A 19,276-nucleotide genomic window follows, 5' to 3' on the forward strand; every position below is an offset into this window, starting at 1 on the left:
TGACAAATATGTTATTTCGTCTCAATGACACACTCCGGAAAATATGGTATATCAGAAACATTTTCCTCTCAAAATGTCTTATACTATACATTGCCCATCCAAAAAAAGTCACCACCTGGATTTATCTAAGCAAATAGATAAGAGCCGCCCTGTATCCTGCAGTTGGTCAGGTCTAGGTTTAGCAACGTTATGTGCCCAAATAATGAGGTCAGCTAAATACCTGAATATATTGAATGATGAGGTTATTCCATAAATAGATTTTTTGCTTCCCTAAAGGCACGGGAATATTCCAAGATGACAATGCCAGGATTCATCGGGCTCAAATTATGAGTGGTTCAGGGAACACAAGACATAATTTTCACACATGAATTACCCACCACAGAGTCCAGACCTCAACCTCATTGAGAATCTTTGGAATATGCTGGGAAAGACTTTGCGCAGCGGTCCGACTCTCCCATTATCAATACAAAATCTTGGCGGAAATAAATGTTGTGAGATTGCAGAAGCTTATCGAAACGATGCCACGGCAAATACGTGCCGCAATCAAAGCTAAAGGCGGTCCAATGAATTATTACAGTGTGTGCTTTTTTGGGACAGGCAGTGTATTTACTCCAGAAGTTCAAATGTGCTATTAATATGAAATATAAGTAACAGATAAGTAAAATAGCACCACAATTCTGATGTTAAATAATGTTTACAATATAACATCTTATATCTGCAGCTTTCAACTAAAGTAGAGAGTCAATATGTTAACACCCAATGGTCGTTTAAAACACCGGTGGCTATCGTGAGGTGAGAAAGAAAGCTCCTAATGTATCTGCTCTAGCAGGTGCCCATATCTCTTGACCGAGTGGATAGAGTTGTATCTTTTTACGCTCTGTGTCCCTGTAAATGTGGTGCAGTGAGCTGATGTTACTATAGAAACTAGCCTTCACTCAAAAGCCTTGGACACAGAGGAAGAAAGCTGACACAGACATTCGTTTAGAAACGCGTGCACACGTGTTCGCACATGCGGCGTAAATAAAATTGAGACCCGGTGGTAGGACACTGGCAGTAATTTGCTCACAGTTCCTAAAATCCGGCCATTATGGAAATAGCAAACAGTTGCAAATCTTTATTGCTTTGCAAGCTTTATCATTTATCATTTACAATTACATCTAACAAACCGACCAGACTGCTTTCATTTAAAATCCTCTGCAGTGCACCATCCGCAAGCACACCTCAGAATATTAATGCTGCGATTATCATCATTTCTGTTTAAATCAATTCGTCTTTCTGTTCTCATACTTACAGTGTACCAACAGACAGAAACTGCAGGAATCATTTGTAGTTAATCACAATCTGTTCACCAGGAAGCATTTATATATCATCTAATCGCTAGTTTGTAACTTATTATTACACAGTGGTGAAAAAATGCCCTGTAATATCATAAGTAGTTGTGACATTTACAAATCTAATTCTTCATTCATGCAATCTAACATATCATGGTGTTTTACTATAGTGATGTTTGGTTTAGCTTACCAAGTTGGCTAGGATGTAATGGTAACTCTTCACATTCTTGCCCTGCTCAACAATCTGGAACAGAAAGAAGAAAAGGCGACATTAGATGAAAAAAGAAACTTCTTCATACCATGTTTTATATTCATTGAAACATTTATCACATATCCTGAAATAAAGATCTGAATCTGACTTTGATCAATCTTCAAGTTCATTTTGGTGTAATGCGAGAGGGTGTCGATTTTTTTACAATGTGCATGGCGGTAGTTTTTTTTAAAGAAAAGTTAAAAAAGGTGAAGGAAAAGACACTTTAAACTTGCTACTCTACAGGTTAACTTAGCAGTCAAATGGTTCTGAATTAAATTTCTCAAATATTGGGCCAGTAAATACATTTAAAGACTTTTCTGACACTTCTGATGATCTTCAAACGGTCTTTCTTCTGCTCTGACAGAAATGTGCACCCTGTCACTTCTTATGTCCATCACGTTCCATAATAAACAAATAGAAAAATGCACAAAACTTGGGATATGGGTTAAAAAAAAATTACTGGAGTCAGCAATTCTTTACATTTACGCATTTCTCAGAAGAAGTGAATTATATTGCATTCACGCTATAAATTTGATCAGTGTGTGTTCCTTAGAAAATCAAACCCAAAATATTTTGGGCACTAACGCAATGATCTATCAGTTGAGCTATAGGAACACAATTATCTTGAACATAAAATTGACAAATTTATAAATGACAAATAAATGGAATGTAGAAAACAAGTCCAAACAAAAATACCAGAGCAAGTAATAAAAATGTAACACAATAAAAAAACATTTGCTGTAAAAAATTCAAAAGCTTTCTTTAAACCTAGAATGATTGTTATAATCTTCTAAGTGGAACAAAAAAGTTCCCTTAAAGGGATAGTTCACCCCAAAATTCTGTCATTATTACTCACCTTTGATAATTGACGGTACCCATTGCATTCCATAGTCGGTAAAACAAATACTATAAAAGTCAATAGGTACCGTCAACTGCGTGCCTACCATGGTATATCGAAATATCGTCTTTCAAAATATCATCTTACAAACTCATACAGGTTTAGAACAGCATGAGGGTAAATAAATGATTTTGGGGTGAACTATCCCTTCTTACCGCAAAATAATCACACACATATTTGAGCTTAATGATGCAACGCAGCAAAGGTATTACATCTAAAAGCATTAATAATATCAAAAAGAAAATATAGAATATTACTATTAAAGACAAAAAAATGCACACAGTACATATAAAGAAAACTCATATAGTACAATGTTGTGTTGTACTCCCATGTTACAATATTCAGACAAACAATCTTCATATTCATAATGAGCTGATTGCCTAAAACAAAACATTACATGTTTGTTTATTTTTCATATGACAAAACAAAACAATTTCAACACATGTATTGTGAAAAAAATGTGTAATGGGGGTTCCTGACAATTCCCACCTGCATTTATTTCAGAATAGTGTAAACTTTCACAGCAATCATCAATTAAATCAGCAGGCTGATAGTGTGTATCAGTGTGTGTTTGTGTGTTGTGTTGGCAGAAGGATGGGTGTGGGGAAAAATGAGACACGCTGAGGCTGGTGAAAGATTAAAATGCTGTCTTTGGGGAAACCCTAATGCAGTGGTCTCCAACATGGTGCACTAGATTGCCCGGTGGGTTGAGTCACCCACCAAAGCACATTCTACAGCTTTATTTTAATATTTATTTGTATATGTTACTTTTCTGTATGTTAACACTTTAAACAATGCTAAAACAAATCAACAAATAAAATAAAGAAGTAAAAGTAAATTAGACTATAGCAGAAAAGTAGACTACCTGTATATCAAAAAAGTAGCCCTTGCTCACAAAAAGGTTGGAGACCCCTCCTGCTCTAATGACTACTGAACCAACATCATAATAAAACCAACCAAAGACACTAAATATCAATATCATATTTACATTCCCTCATCTTTCAGCACCATTTAGAATCAAAATGGCTATGTTTATGCAGCAAGACAGAGAGAAGAATGAAGATCTATGATGTGGGTTTCTTTTTGTGTTTATATAGAGATAACAAAGCTTTTTTAGCTGCAGAGAGGACAACCGTGGTGAAAAATAATGACTCATATGCTGATGGCGGAGGAACACATTAGCACTCTTCTAAGTAAGGGTGGGCGATAATGGCAAAACAATCCGATAACGATAACAGACGGTATTTTGAATCCTGTGTTTGTGAAAGACTTATATTGTTCTTGCTCCCTCTAACATTTTTAATAGGATTAATGTTGATAGGTTAATAGGTTAATGTTAAAAGAGGAAAACAAAAGGGAAACTGGTCTTTATTATTAACTGAAGCATTCAGGTAAAACATTACAAAGCACAGCTCTGCTATAAAGTAAAACATGCACCATACAAGAACAAAAATATGACATTGTAATACAAGTTAGCAAATGCAAACCTCTGTCAAAAACAGCAAGCACGGCTTCACATAAGTTGAGTTTGTCTATCAGCAAGGCTAAACTTCAAACTTCAAACTTTTTGCTTTTTCCGATGAAACTTTAAAACGTTAAATGTTTTCTGAGAAAATTTTAGCTGTAAATATTACAAAACAAAATCTAAAATAATGACTTCTATGAAATGAATTCTATACAAAATCTTGCACAACCCTACGTCTCTTTAACCTGTGTGGATGAATATAAGCAAGCATGTGTGTGTGTGTAGTGTCAATGGGTGCCCAAGCTATTATGTCTTCCCTGGGTTCATTTATATTAATGTGTATATTTGTGTACAAGTATTGAATGCAAACTTTACTGTAGCATGTGGACATGACAGACAGTAGCTTTATTTATTAATGGTGCCACCGAAGGGTTCTCCTCAGGCAGGACAGCCACAGGCAGGAACATTTGTGGCAAGGACAAAACATGGCCTTCTTTTTTATTACAAACGTTATACTGCAGAAAAGTTGAAGACTCCATAAAAAGGTCCATGTGTTATGGCTTGGAGGTCATTTGTATGCTAATGTACTTCCAGAAGTTGATAACATAAACTTCCAACAGATAAGCGAACAGATAATGCTGACTGACAGACCTTAATGCACTGCAATGGTAGGAAACACATCCACATAGAAGAAACAACAGCATGCGCTGTAAATAACAGACACCAGATGCAGAAACGTGATGCAAATACTAACAACACTATCAAATATAGAAACTCACTGCAAATACTCAACACAACCATATGCAATGCACTTACAACATTAGTAAATACAGAAACATGCTGCAAATATTCACAACATAACCGAATGCAGACAACAGAAGTATATCTCCTTATTTACAAAACTATTTTAAGCTATTTGCCTAGAACACAATTATTACAGCCCACAGATAGCAAGTGGTATAGGGGGAAATTTGTTTAAAAGAGCTTGTGTACTTTTCTAGCTATCATAACAGCAGTAATTCATCAAATGATGGAGAGGATATATAATCAAGAAAACATCCAGACATACATTGTACTGTAGACAATCACACTTAATGCATTTTAAAGAGCTTATTTCAGTGTCTGTACAGAGTCTTTAAAGTCACAGTAGTCTGCTGTATCTAGCACTAATTTTGTAAGTGCGCTTACCTTAATTAACCTGGCACAAGAAAAAATGCAGACAGCGTATGCAAATAACCAGCAACCACTCATTCTTAGTGAATGTCGCTCTTTTATATTTGATCTTATCTCATTAATCATCTGCATAGCCACTGGTTGTAAATGAGCATGAAAGTGGGGGAGATTTCGACAGTGTTCTTTTATGGCGCATTTGGTGAACGCATGGTGATGGATGATTGCTTTCAGAGAGGAAAACTTAGCGTAGACATTCATTGCAAATTGCCAAAAAAACTGCAGGCACCACGCTATCAATAACACCACACAACTTGTCGAGGGTCTTCCATTTAGGCCAAGACATAGAGAAAAAAGAGTTGAACATTAATTACAGTTGCGAAGTGATTCCTCCTGCAGGCAGTGGAGACAGGAAAAGCGGTGCGTCTCCATGGCGCTGATGCCAACTCCAAATGTCAACCCAATGTTATTTATCTGCTCTGTCCTTGGAGCTCTGTGCACAAGAAAGCTGTACTGGGGTCTGTCGCACTGGCCACTCCATCTGATAAGGGTGGCCGAAGGCGGCGTCTGGCCGTTCAGGACCTGAATTGCATTTTAAGTTGTTTTCTCGGCCTGCTGGTGTTTACCAGTAAATTTTCATAATGGCATGGATATTAGCAGAATTAAATATGACTAACACACTAGCTGTTTGCCTTAAGTAAAAGACACATTTTGGTCATTTTAGGAGACTGAAGGGGAGAACATTTGGAATATAAAATATGGCACATTTGACAGCTTGCAGGACCATAATAAGAAAGATGAGAGGCAATTACCTTTTTCAATATGGAGGTGAGTCTCTCCAGTTCACAGTCGATGATGATTTGGCCCTCCTTCCTTTTGTCCAGGTCCTGGAACACTTTGAGGAAAGATGCCTCTGTCATTGTCTCCACATTCACAGAGGTCACCAGCCAGTTACGCTCGGCTGCTGTGTCCAAAACCTTCTGCAGAACTGACAGTCCTTGAATACAAATGTGAAAAATGCAAAAACATTTCATTACAGGAACGCTATAACATTCCAGGACACACATGTGAAGGTAATGATGCAATAAATGAAAATTTGTTGGACAAATATCTGGAAATTACTAGCTTGTAAAATGCTTACTCTTATTTTTTTTAGTATTTACACTTGTTATTCTTCCATTTACATTCATACTAGCCTTGAAAAACCAAACCATTACAAAATTAAATAAATATTATGGGGCGTTTTCCCAGACAGGGTTTACGTTAATCCAGCGGTCTTATTTATATTAGGTAATTTAAAAAGAATTTACAAACATACCTTAAAAAAACACTACAGGTGTGCATCTTGAGACAAAACAATGTCACCGATATATATCGAAATGAGTCAGTACAAGTTTTTTTTTTATTAAAGCAGCTCAAACATGCATTTTGGTCTGAGACTAGGATAAGCCTTCCCCTATTGTATAAATTACAGTGCAATTACTGTAAAAAGCCTACAGTTATCTGGTAAATAAAACAAATATGGCTAAAAAACTGCAATGCATCCATATGTAAAAGTAATGTATTCCAATAACAGAGTATAAGGACAAAAACTGGTATGTAAAAGCTACAATAGTTCATTAAGAATTAACAACACACAACAGAATCCAAACAGTGTTAAGGACTAAAGTATTGACGCTCTGTTATCTCCATCCACCTCTGACCATCTGAATGTCACTTTATTGGCTGTGAATTCAGAAAAACCTGCCTGAAAGATACCGAACAGTAGACAAAGAGTGAGATTCATCAACATTGCTTGCAAACAGGAAATGGGTTTCGATTAGTAAAGGCATTGATCTTAGCATCATGGTAGATGTGCACAACCCCAAAAGACCAATCAGTGAATTCCCTCAGACTCCAATTCAAATCACTTAAGATAAAAAAACATGCTCTTAGTATCATCTTGAGCATCAATAGCTTAGGTTTACTAAGCCCTGTTGAAATGCATTCTGGGATTGCCTAGTACAACTGCTTTAGAATATGCTGAAAAGAATATGAAAAATTCATTTATGAATCCCAAGTAACTAATGCCGATCTGAGAGCAGAAAACAGATTATGACAGAGTTTATTTGTTATTCCTGAAACATTAAACGTGCCGGCTGAAAACAATATATTCACAATGTAGAAGCCTCACCCCAGTTTACGACAATGAAATGAAGAGTTTGTTTCCAAATACGCCTTTGTTTTAAGTAGTTATCACCGAAATCATTATTGTATCAGGTCAGTATTTAAAAGTAAATTCTTAATTTTACGCAAAATCCGATATCTGCTGTGTTATTCTGTTATATTTTCCCCTTTTTCCCAAAACGCGATAAACGCCAGTCCTCCTTCTCTGCAGAATGCAATAAATCCACTCAACAAATCACAGCGCACCATTCCAAGCATTGTAGACAATAATGGCAGCGCATTGAATACACACGGAATCCTAGTTTTCCTCATTTACTTTGTACTTCACGATCAACAAACAAACAAAAACAAAATAATACTTTGATGGCATTGTGGTGGTTTTCTGTGGCGGTGAAGAAACGTAAGCTATCAAAATCGAATAATTTATGTGAGAGGCACTCGGGTGAAGGAAAAGTGCTGACTGTTGCTCGTTCTCAGACGGCAGGATCAAACTTCAGTCATGTTAACAAATTGACCCCAGGGGATCTCATGAAAACCTTCTATTATTTTACGCAAAGTCAGCTGATCGCTGTCAAAAAAGTGTCGACGTCCCAAGATGACAGCAGCAATGATTAATGCCGTTTTTTTTTAAATCAGTGTACCACTAGTCAACTAAATGAATATAACATGGCAAAGATGACTGCACATTTATATATTGATTCAATAGATTTATTGCATTTTGCAGAATTTTTTTTTATAATAAATCTTTGAATGTTAATGTTTAATGTAATGTTATTATAACCTAAAGATGCTATGTGAACGTTTGTAACAGAAAATAGTGGTTTTCATCTTGTCACTTTCTTGGTATAGAAAACACATTTTTACCAAAATTTGTTTTAATTTATTTCGTTTTGGAACCAAACTCTTCATATTTAACCCAGCCAAGAAGAGGAACCTCTTATTGAGACTTAACTTTAACCTTTAATTTGTGGCTTGAAAAGCAAAATAAAAGTTGAAAAACTGTAGTAAAAATGTTTGATATTAGTGTTTTTAAACCACAAAATTTACTACAATTTATCAGTGGTGAAAAGTCTGTGCACAACAACGTAGGTTGGTAAACTTTTGAAACAGAGCGACAGTGTCTAGATAACACCATATTCAACTTTTCTCTCACATAAAAAGCAAATAGTTTTGAAGGATCCTACTGTATGATACCATGACATGATAACAGTTGAGAGCACAAGCGTGCATGATTGCACTTGTTATGTTGCCAGTGAGAGCAGCTTATACTCCTTGTGTTCTCAGTGTATCAGCACCATTGCCAGCTCCTTCAAAGTCATCAGAACCCCTCTAAACACTCCACTGCTTTTAACGGCAATCTATGCTTTTTGCTATGCGAGTGCTTCGCTGAACAATTTAGCCTAAGTTTATCCAGTAACTTCACAAAGCCGAACTTCTGCTTTTTATGTGCACAGTCAACACCCCATCAAACACTAACAGTGGGAGTCTATTGCCTCCTGGAATCAGATCCGACAACCAAAGCTCGACGGGCTCCACAAAAATACATAAATAACTCCCCGGTGAGCATTTATATGGCGAATTGTTGATGAAATGTTTAATGGACTTATTCGGGTTTGTTTTATGTGAAATATAAAAGCGCACTTGAATTTTACTGCCTTTTTTGGAAGCAACACCACCCAGCTGTTGCATGAGCTGCAATTAAAAGAGAGCAACAACAAGGATACATGTTTTATAAGTTATAAAGATGTTGAGTCATACAGCAGAGATAACAAGAATACATATTTGATTTATGTGCTGGGATGGACAACAAAATACATCACTAAGAGCTGGACCATTGCCAGAACTGCAATATATATCAGCGACTGCACACTTACAGTAGAAAGTTTAATAAGTAAGTCCAACTGGACATACATATTGAAAATAAGATATTAAGAGCACTCTGTACCTGGGTGTTTCTTCAAAGCAGGACATTTTGCCATCTCTACAGTAAATATACATTCTTACAAAACAACGTTTGGCTATGTATACTGTGTTAAACTTGATAAGACTATTTTCAGTGCATTTATGTATTGCTGTTCTTGTGTTGCTATACTTGCTTCTATTGTTTATCTCATTTGTAAGTCGCTTTGGACAAAAGCGTCTGTTAAATGACTAAATGTACAAACCTATATACATTTATCTGTTTTTGATGAACATGAAGAAAAATATTTTGAAGAATGTTTTGTAACTAAACCGTTTGTGAGCCCCATTTACTTTCATAGTATTCTTTTTCCTACTATGGAAGTGAATATGGTTCACAAACGATTTGGTTACAAAAACTCCTCAAAATATCTTCCTTTGTGTTTATCAGTACAAAGAAATTTACACAAGTTTGTAACAACATGAGAGTGAGTAAATGATGACATTTTTCTTTAATGTGAGTTACTGACATGAGCCTCATGAGATGTGCTGTGAAACAGCCAATAAGAGCAGAGCTCAACATTATTATTCATGACCTTTCCAAGTAAGGTAATAATAGACCATTTAATTCTGGGGACCAATTCTAGGGTTGTATGTGGACATATAAAACCGTTTCTGGATCATTTTTGCAATTAACCCATTCCCCGCCAGTGTTTTTTAAGCACTTTGTGGTGATGTGAAGTTCCTTTCAGAAAGTTCTCTTCTATAAATATTAGGGCTGTCAAAAGATTAATCGTGATTAATCACATACAAATTAAAAGTTGTATGTGCACACACATAAATTATGCAAAAAACCCTTTTATTTTGTATGCAATTAATTGTGATTAATCTTTTTATAGCCCTAATAAATATATAAGCATACAATATATCAAATGAAAGAACAGACCCTCTGCTTTCAAACAAACGAAAAACATTTCATCCTATCTTTATTTGTTGTCTTTTTATCACCTCTCAAATATGGGTAGATTTCTTAAAATACATTTTTGAGCAAGAAGCTGAAATAATAGCATTTTTATAATACATTTTGTTAGAGATCAGATTAAAAAATGATCAAAACATACACAGAGTTTTAACTATTTTTGAAATAGCTGATGCTGTCGCTTTTGGGTAAGTCGGTAAGCGGATAATAGCGGAATTATATATTACTGTAAAAACTCGTCAGGGAAGCATCATTGGCAGGAAAACGTTTTCTCTTAATTGACAAGATATCTCGTCAATGGCGGGGAAAGAGTTAATGAACTCTACTGTACCTACTATGTAGATATCAGAGAACATATTAAAATATTGAATTAGTGCATACTTTGGCACGTTTATGACTAAATGACAGTTTTTGAAATAACATTTTTGAACACTGACAAAATGAATGATTGATTGGACATGACACACAACTGTTATATTTAAATCACAAATTATATTTACTTTTATAAAATAAGACAAAAATGTATGACTTTGTATAGTTTGACATTAAAAGAATGAGTTCAGGGCAAATATGTAAAGAATCCTTTCATAAAAGACATAAACAAATTATAAAGACATGAAAAACAATTTTAGTATTAATGTGACCTTCAAATAACAAAAACCTATTTATTTAAAATTAAAATGAACCATGGGACCCAAAAAGTACACCTACCTAAAATAATCAATTCAAATATAGCTGGATTTCAAAGTAAAGGAAGAAAATATTGATGACGGTGTTGAGGAGGAATATTGATTTCCACCTCTGCTTGGGTGCCTCCATTTTGAACACTTGACCTTTGACCCCTCTGCATCTGAGCTAGTTTTGCTTCATGTTTGACTTAATGTGTGTACAGCTGGACCACTTTATGACTGCAGGGTGATTTGACATTAAGAAGCTCACATTCTCAGCATGCTGAACAAATGGCTCACGATGCACACTGAGAACAGAGCCAGCGGGGAAGGTCGCCTCTTTTTAGCCCCATTCTTACTCGTCTGGGGTGGTATGATGCCAACGGAGTACTACGCTAAAATGAAAAACAGCAAGATGCATTAAAAATCAAGTCATGAGGTAATGGGGACAATTCTATTTTTATGGGAAGCTCGCGGTGAGCCATCGGTGTGGACGGGTTCACATATAGGCTACATGCGCTCTCATACAGTACGTACCCTTAAAAGGCTTAAAATAACCCCATAGACAGTGCCGAGCTGTATCTAGGCAACAAGAGGCTGGTGATATGGATTCCTGCAGTTTGGTTCCTCTCAGTCACAGAGTTAATGATCCTACAATCTAAACCCAGAGCCCTCAGCACTTCCACATGATAAAACCATCAGCATGACACCCGTGGCACGCATATAGGCATGCATCAAACCTGTTGTGTGCGCAGACCAATGACAGAACTGGCAAGCGCAATGAAAAAGGAGAGGCGGAAAAAGAAAAGAAATAGGACAGGTGATGCCCAAAGCATTGTGGGTAACTGCATTCCACCAAATGACTTAAATAACCTGTAATATTCAGATTGCATCATGTTTCCATCACGGTTGAGACGAACGTCTGTGACAGATGGTGACACATTATGAGGATATTGCATGCAGTCAGGAAGAATAGCACACCTGGTGGAGACAGGTGTGCCAGATTCTGCCTGCCTGGAAAGCAGCATAGGTTGCCCATGACTATGAGTAGATCTTGGATATTCAGGCACACATTAACAGATCAGTTGTTTTTTGTTTTTTTATAGAAATGTAGTTTATCATTACAGTACTCCGATTTATTCACATCTCCTCCAAATGTTTATTAAGTGGCTTAAAATTCATTTTGCTGTACAGCCAGATTTACACTTTCTAAATGACGGCAAAACAAAAATATTCATGGTTTGCACTGGTTACAACAGCCTCATTTTGGCAGATTTCCATGAAGAAATATGCACAAATGAGCTTCCAAGTGCAAAGAGAAATGCATCTACTCAGATGACAACAGCTCAGCCTAGTGACACACAACCAGTCAGCCCTCTCATGAGTCACATCTATATCTGTCACTGCACACCAACAAGTTCGCAAACAGACTGAGAACAAAAGCTGACACAATCCGCACACCAGCAACGTGGGGTAAACACTGAGATTTTCGAAACCAACTAAACATAATCAAAATGGAATTAAAAGACTTCACGGCTAAGATCATGAAAAGCGAGTCTCACCAGAGTCTGAGCTGTACATGTAGACGAACGTGGTCCACTTGTAGTACTCAATAACACCCACCAAGGCGTCTTGCAGTTCGGGTCTCAGCTGGATGACGAACTGGTTGGAGTTTTCCATGGGGAAACTGGGCGTCACAAAGCAGACGTGCAGCGCGCCACAGAACGACATCAGCATGTTTACGGTCTTCCTGTCATACACACCGATGATAGCATAGACTCCTTTGGCGAACTGTGAACAGACTGGAGAAGAAAACAAGACTTACAATACAATAAAGGGTCTGATTCATAAATCATCAGTAAGTTTGCACTTAAATTTTGACTTAAATTGGGCGCACATTCTCCCTTTTGCAGACCAACATCAATATTAAGCAAAACAAAACAGAATAAATGTATGTGTGTAGGCACCGGTTTCATGCAAGGACCTTTTCTGCAAATACAGTACATGTAATAATGCTTGTATTAAATTATAAGTGATTGAGACAGACTTGGTGTTACTTTTATAACTTGTTGCCAAGCTGTTATTATTTCCGTACCTATCAATGGACAGAAAATGGTCACAGACAGACTTTGTGAAGGTACAGATAATCGATGAATACAAAGTCTCGCTGACATTTACCAAACAGCGGGGCACTTTTCAATTTCTCGTTCCCTGCACATTGAATATCTTTTATTTCTCCTGTTCTCCCTCTCCTTTGGTGGTAAAATGGCCCCCATCTGTTTTGAACTGGGTTTCAAAGGCAGGTTTCCCTGTTTATTTATTTCAATGGTGCATCACACTCTGTTGTGCTATCTTTGCCCTGGCCGAGATCTTTTTTTACTGCAGCTTTGGGCCTTACGTTTCAATGCTGCAGCTAAACAGATTGAAGTTGCAGTCTGTTCACTGCCCAAGGCCCAAATCCCAGCAGGGGCAGCCTGAGGGGTGCAGGGGAGCATGAGCGATAGGCATGGCCATCACCCAAACTGCCTGTCCCACTACGCAACAGCCAACAAGTAGCGGAGAGTGCCAGCTCCTCAAGAGTGTGTGGGTCTATGTATGACCGCTGGCCTATACATGCACAGTGACAAGTTTTTTGTGGATGTTCGTGTCTCAAATATGATAACCAAGAGGATTTTTTTTTGCTTAGATGTTGCCCAGGAGATTTTTATGGAGTTTAGTTCAGATTAGTACCAATTAGTTAGATATTAATAAAAATAGAAACAAATGAGACAATTAATAAAAAACATAAAGAGTATGGATGTTATATATTGGTAAAACAATCTGGATTTGGGTAAAATTGATGAAAAATGTTAAGTTTATTAAAATCTTCAAAAATTTTGACATTTGAGTGCAGACTTGCAAATCTTAGATTGTAGTATTGCTAAGTTCTCTTCTGAAACTAATGGAGACATTTGTGAGATTTCTGTAAGGTTGGATCAGTGGCCTCCAGCCAGACCTTAAATCTTTTGTGAAAGCATGTACGGCTTTATTTAGTAGTTTAAAATATAAATGTTTCTTTACAAAACCCATCGCATTATCTCAAAAGACATGTTATAACTTTATGGATTAGTTTTTGATGGATGGATGCACTTTCGGAGCATTAACACTATCTGATATTGCCATTATAAAGCTGAAAAGATCAACAGTAGGATGTTATTAAAAATAACATCTCAATGTTTGGCTGAAAGAAGAAAGACATATAACCCTAGGACGGCTTGAGGGTGAGTAAAATTTGGGCAAATTTTGATGTTTTAGGTAACCACATATTTTATTACTTTAAGCAAAAGTATCAATTTGCTCACCATTTGATGTCTAGGAACTTGTTCACACCCAATATTTAGATGCATTTTGGCGATCAGATCACAAGTGGACGACGCTACATACAGGTATTAATGACCACATTCAGAGGTAATCGAAAGCGCATTCAACCAGATTGCTTTTTGTTCGAGCATCCACAAAAGGCCGCCTACTCTCTGCCTATTATATTACAGCCCAGTCTCACGGAATTTTGTTGTATAGTCACATAATTTTTTTTTCTTTTTTCGTGATATCATCACGAATTTCCGCGTAACTATAAACTATAAAATAAAAAATTACGTGACTATATCACAAAACCTCCTGAGACTGGGTAGCAGCCTATGTGTACTGAGCAAAATGTTTTTAAATCGGACATAACTTTTAGCGCAAACCCACGGTGTTCAACGTGATCTTTAGGCTTTCATTGATACAACTCAAGGGGCTGCTCTCTACCTCTTCCAGTTTGGCAAGTTGTGCAAGCTTATTTGATCAATTGCTCTGAAATATCAGAGTAAGCTCTTACATAGCAGTGGACTATATTGACCGAATATTAGTGCGTGTCAATTTAAACCCGTCATTTCTCCCGCTTGCATTTAAACGAAATTAGAGGGTCTCGCCCACAGACCACCCCTCAAAGTAATCAGGACAGAAGAGGTTGAACAAAGACAAAAGAGACGGATTAAAGCACCAGGTGTAAACGTGAAAGTGCCTCTCTAGATCAAAAATAGGCTATTCTCTCGGTTTAAACAGCCCTAGAAGAAATAATATAGAGCTATCTGTGAGTTTTCTTTCTTATGGAAACATAAGTGTTTATCCAGCTGGTAGAGCATGGTGCTTGCAAGGTCATGGGTTTGATTTCAAAATAATACACAAACTAATAAAATGTACCTTATATAGACTTTACAGTAAGTAGCTTTGGAAAGTGTCAAATCTAAACATGAATCTACCTAGACATATTATAAGAATCAACAACCTGTTTCCATCTTATAACGTTTCTTAATATAACTAGAACATTGTGTAATATCCAGACTGACACGCTAATTTAAAGTGTTCTCTCTGCACTGTACAGAGGAAATTCACAGACTCTGTGCTAAGCAATAATGAATACGACACTTCTAACAGGCGCTGCAGTGAGCTCTGAGGTAATATTGGGGATGTTCTTATCACACAGCTCTGGTTTCTGTGTGACTGATGACTTGCACATTAATTCTGTCTGGGCTGAGCTTTGTGGACCCAGGGAGACAGAAAGACAGAAAGAGGAGTGAACGTGGGGGACAGCATCCCTCTGTGTTAGCTATTACCGAAGACATATGGCGCATTGAATCAAGCTCCTCAAAGTACCATATGTGCTTGTCTTAAATGGTTTCACATAGTTTACCTTTTTGGCAATACGTACCATGTTAATAATCAAAGCTTGTTTAGCTACAACGCATTATTGAACTTTAAAGCTCGGTACCAGACATTAGAGAAACATTAATTAACTTTATTTTATATAGTTTAGCACATGCCTTCATGACTTACAGTTAAGGTAATATTTGTTACATCTATATTTTTAGTATGAGACTGAATACAGCCTTATTACATTTCTCAATGCAAAAAAATTATCATGTAGCTCCGCCCACAGACACTTCTCAGTTCAAAATCCCAATGTACTGTATAGGACACATCAGCGATTTTCTGAATGTAACACAGCATTTTCATATTCAGTGTGGACAAACAAACTGCTTATTGCTGTATTCACATCTGGTCAGAACACTACATGACAAATCCTTTTCACACACATACTGTTAGTGTTTATGTTTATTTCCCTCTGTGTTAATATGATCAGTTTTAAAATGTATGTTATGGTTTGTCAAATTTTAGGCATGTTTTTATCTAAAATAAAAGTACACTCAAAGGTCACATTAGTATCTTATAGTCCTTTTCCATTGCATTGTACCCCACGGTGTGGTTTAGCTTACTTTTGGGGGCTTTTTTACGTAGTACCCGATACTTTTTTTAGTACCACCTCGGTTGGGGTGCCACCCGAGCCGAGCTAATACCAAACGTGACGTAAAAACACTGTTGACCACTAATTGGTCTGAGAGAATTGTCACTACTAGGCCTGCACGATGTGAGGAAAAGTTGCGATGTGCGATGACATTGTTTAATGTTGCGATGACGATGTGAGTTGCAATAAATATTTTATATTTTTTCATGTTTTAGGGGCCATTCACACGTCGCGCCTAAAAATGCGTAGGTTATTGTCACATGACCTGCACGCTGCGCTTGTGTCATTCTGAAAAGTTAAAATGTTTTTGAAATACCTGGAAATAACGAGCGCGTCGCACCGCGTGCAAGTCGCATACATTTGAAATAATGAACTTGAGCGTGCAGTAGACGCAATATGTGAATCACCGCTTCCACAGTACCTGTGTTTGCAGCGTCATCTCTCCTAAATCCAAAATAATTCCATGATATAGTTCCATGAAGTGCTGTTCCTTTTCACCACAAGGTCTTCGTCTGACAACACATTTTCCTCACTCTTCTCTCCTTTCTCGCCATCGTTTTTGCTAACAGGCACAGCGACACAACTGACACCTCACAAATCAATCTGAGCGTAGCTGACTTGGGGGTTCCCCTGATTGGCCTAATAGCATGAACGCGCAAACCATCCATGAGTCCCAAACTGCCTACTTCCATACTATATAGTATGCAAAGAGTACGAGAAGTAGTGCTTTTCGCCTACTATATAGTATGGAAGTATGCGGTTTGGGACGCAGGGCATGTCTTCAGGACTAAACGTGATAGGTCAAACGTTTATAACATGCGCTTACCGTTTTCCCTTCATTCAGCGCGTCAAGGCTGTCTGTTGCGATGTGTTTATCGCGTGAGTTCATATCGTGATGACGATGAAAAATCGATGTATCGTTCAGCTCTAGTCACTACCAGCGTCATCACTATAATGTAAAAGATTAGCTTTACCTTCATGCTAGCTTGCGCTGTCTCGAGCAAACATGTTGTCATCTTTACTCTGCTATAAGTTCCCAAACTCCCTTTAGAGATGAAAATATCAACGGGTTCAGAATCAGGAACACCATACCAATTTTATCCAGACTTGCAGTTTGTGGAGGCACATTCGCGACGCGCACGTCTGTATATATGCCTAAATGCAACTTAAATGAGGCTCAGCGGAGCGCGTCGACTGACGCCACCGGTGTTTGTACAAAAACGCCAATGTGCAAACATCTATTTGTGGTGATTAATTTTAAATTTGTGGCAGACTGAGAAATAAATGAATGAATGGGAATGTACAACAACACTCTCACATGATGTCACAGCAGTGGGCAGCGCAAATATAAAGACACGCCTATAATCCCTCCCACTCCGAAGTGTTACTAAGCTCAGTGGAAAAGCTAACCAAGCCAAAGTGTAGGTGAGCTGACCCGACCTAACCCAAACCAAACCGTGGGGTACTATGCAATGGAAAAGCGCTATTAGAGGTACATATCTGTACCAAATTAAGCCCTTTATATACCATCCCAGTGACAACTTTTGCACCTTTATTTCTGTATGACACAGAAATGAGCATTGGGACTTTTCACGGTTATTTCAATTACCTTGTCAAATACACTTCACCTTGACTAATCTGAGCAAAGCTAATCAGAGCCAAAATAGCAAAATGACAAGCAAATTGGTTTTTAATCAGTAACTCATTTGCAAAACATTTTAATGGAAATTATTTGCCACACGGCTGCCGCTGCTTTCCCTGTGTGTAATAATGTGGCAGCAGATTGGAGCGTGTAACTCTCTCTCGCTCACATCTGCTTCCCTGTTTTGAGAAGTTCCTCCTGACAGGGAGCACATGGTCATGTCACCCGGCACTCTAATGACAGGAACACACTGGTCGCCTGCAGTGGTTTGTGTTACCCTGAGTGGAGACGTAAAAGCGATCCTGCCACCTCTGGCCGACCTGTGCTCTCCGGCCGTACTAAAGATCCTGACAGCATCTGTCCTTCCTGGCACAATCTCACAAACAGATCTCGGTGGGCCTTACAAAACCAGGATATTAAGGTAGGGAAGACTGACGAACTTGTTGCAGTGAATGTTCAGGGTGAGCGGCTAAACTGATGTAATTAAATGCTGTGAAAGGGTTAGTATGAAAAAGATTTTTTAACTCTATAGAGGGTATTGTTACATTTTCACTGTCACGCTGTCTGTAGCTGAAACTATCCATCAGTGGCGGGGGCGCTAATTCAAAATAAGTGTTCGGAGTGTCATGTGAACCATGTGCTTCACGTGTTTAGTCAAAAGTGCCTGCTGCACACGCGTCAAAACCGTTTATGATAAAGAGACGCTCCCGTAACAGTAAACTCTGATTACGCATGAGATTCTGCAAGTATCTGGCAAATGCGAGCGTCTCTTTTATAAAAAACCTTTAGCAGGCACTTATTTTGACAAGACACGTGATGCACATAGGATCACTCGACGCGCAGTACACATATTTTGAAATTACGAACCACACACATGACGGTCTACATACATGTTGTGACGAACTTCGCTTCGGGCGCCCTCGAATAAAGAAGTCACCGGCCGCCACTGCTATCCATCCATTTGGATTGTTATACTGTAAACTTTAAAGAATGCTTTCAATTGTTTCAAAACATATTTGGGTAAAATATGGACAAACCCAGCCTTTGGGTTATAAATAACCCTATGCAGACCTCGTTGTGTGATTGGTTGGATTACATGACAATGTTTCTCCTGAATTTAAATAAACGTATAAATAAAATAAAAAATCCCACAACAATTAAAATATTCTCTCGCATTTTTCCAATCAAAAGATTTGCTTTCAAACATTTAAATTTGACATGAGAGGAATTTTTCACTTTCAAATTCTGAAGGCAACAATAGGATTGACATGTATACATAACTAGGGGGTGAAGAACCAGGGGAAATCCTTTGAAGCAGGACTACTCGTTTTTCTTTCCAGTGTCTCTGTATGTGCTCAGCCAAAAATTACATCAGTTCCACCTAATATGTGTGAGACTAGTCTATTTAAATGACGGCGTGTCTGAGAGATTTCTTGCCAGGCGGTGCTACAGAGTAAACCCCCTTTAAACTGCAGTCTG

At 37.7% G+C, this 19,276-nt stretch overlaps 1 protein-coding gene across 9 annotated transcripts in view; it reads right to left on the minus strand.

Moving 5' to 3' along the window:
- The window catches only part of gria1a (glutamate receptor, ionotropic, AMPA 1a), an 84,202-nt gene that overhangs the window by 50,586 nt on the left and 14,340 nt on the right, over window positions 1-19,276 (minus strand). For all 9 annotated transcript variants that reach the window (XR_010536290.2, XR_010536289.2, XR_010536292.2 and 6 more), the window contains exons 3-5: window positions 12,392-12,631; window positions 5,930-6,114; window positions 1,522-1,575 (exon numbers count right to left, since the gene is read on the minus strand). Coding sequence is in view for 5 of the 9 variants with exons in the window: in XM_065272048.2 (XP_065128120.2) it covers window positions 1,522-1,575; window positions 5,930-6,114; window positions 12,392-12,631 (479 nt within the window). In the remaining 4 variants the exon portion in view is untranslated. The remainder of the gene's footprint in view (window positions 1-1,521; window positions 1,576-5,929; window positions 6,115-12,391; window positions 12,632-19,276) is intronic.

This window comes from Paramisgurnus dabryanus, chromosome 16, assembly GCF_030506205.2.
Source record: "Paramisgurnus dabryanus chromosome 16, PD_genome_1.1, whole genome shotgun sequence".
Lineage (NCBI taxonomy): Eukaryota > Metazoa > Chordata > Actinopteri > Cypriniformes > Cobitidae > Paramisgurnus > Paramisgurnus dabryanus.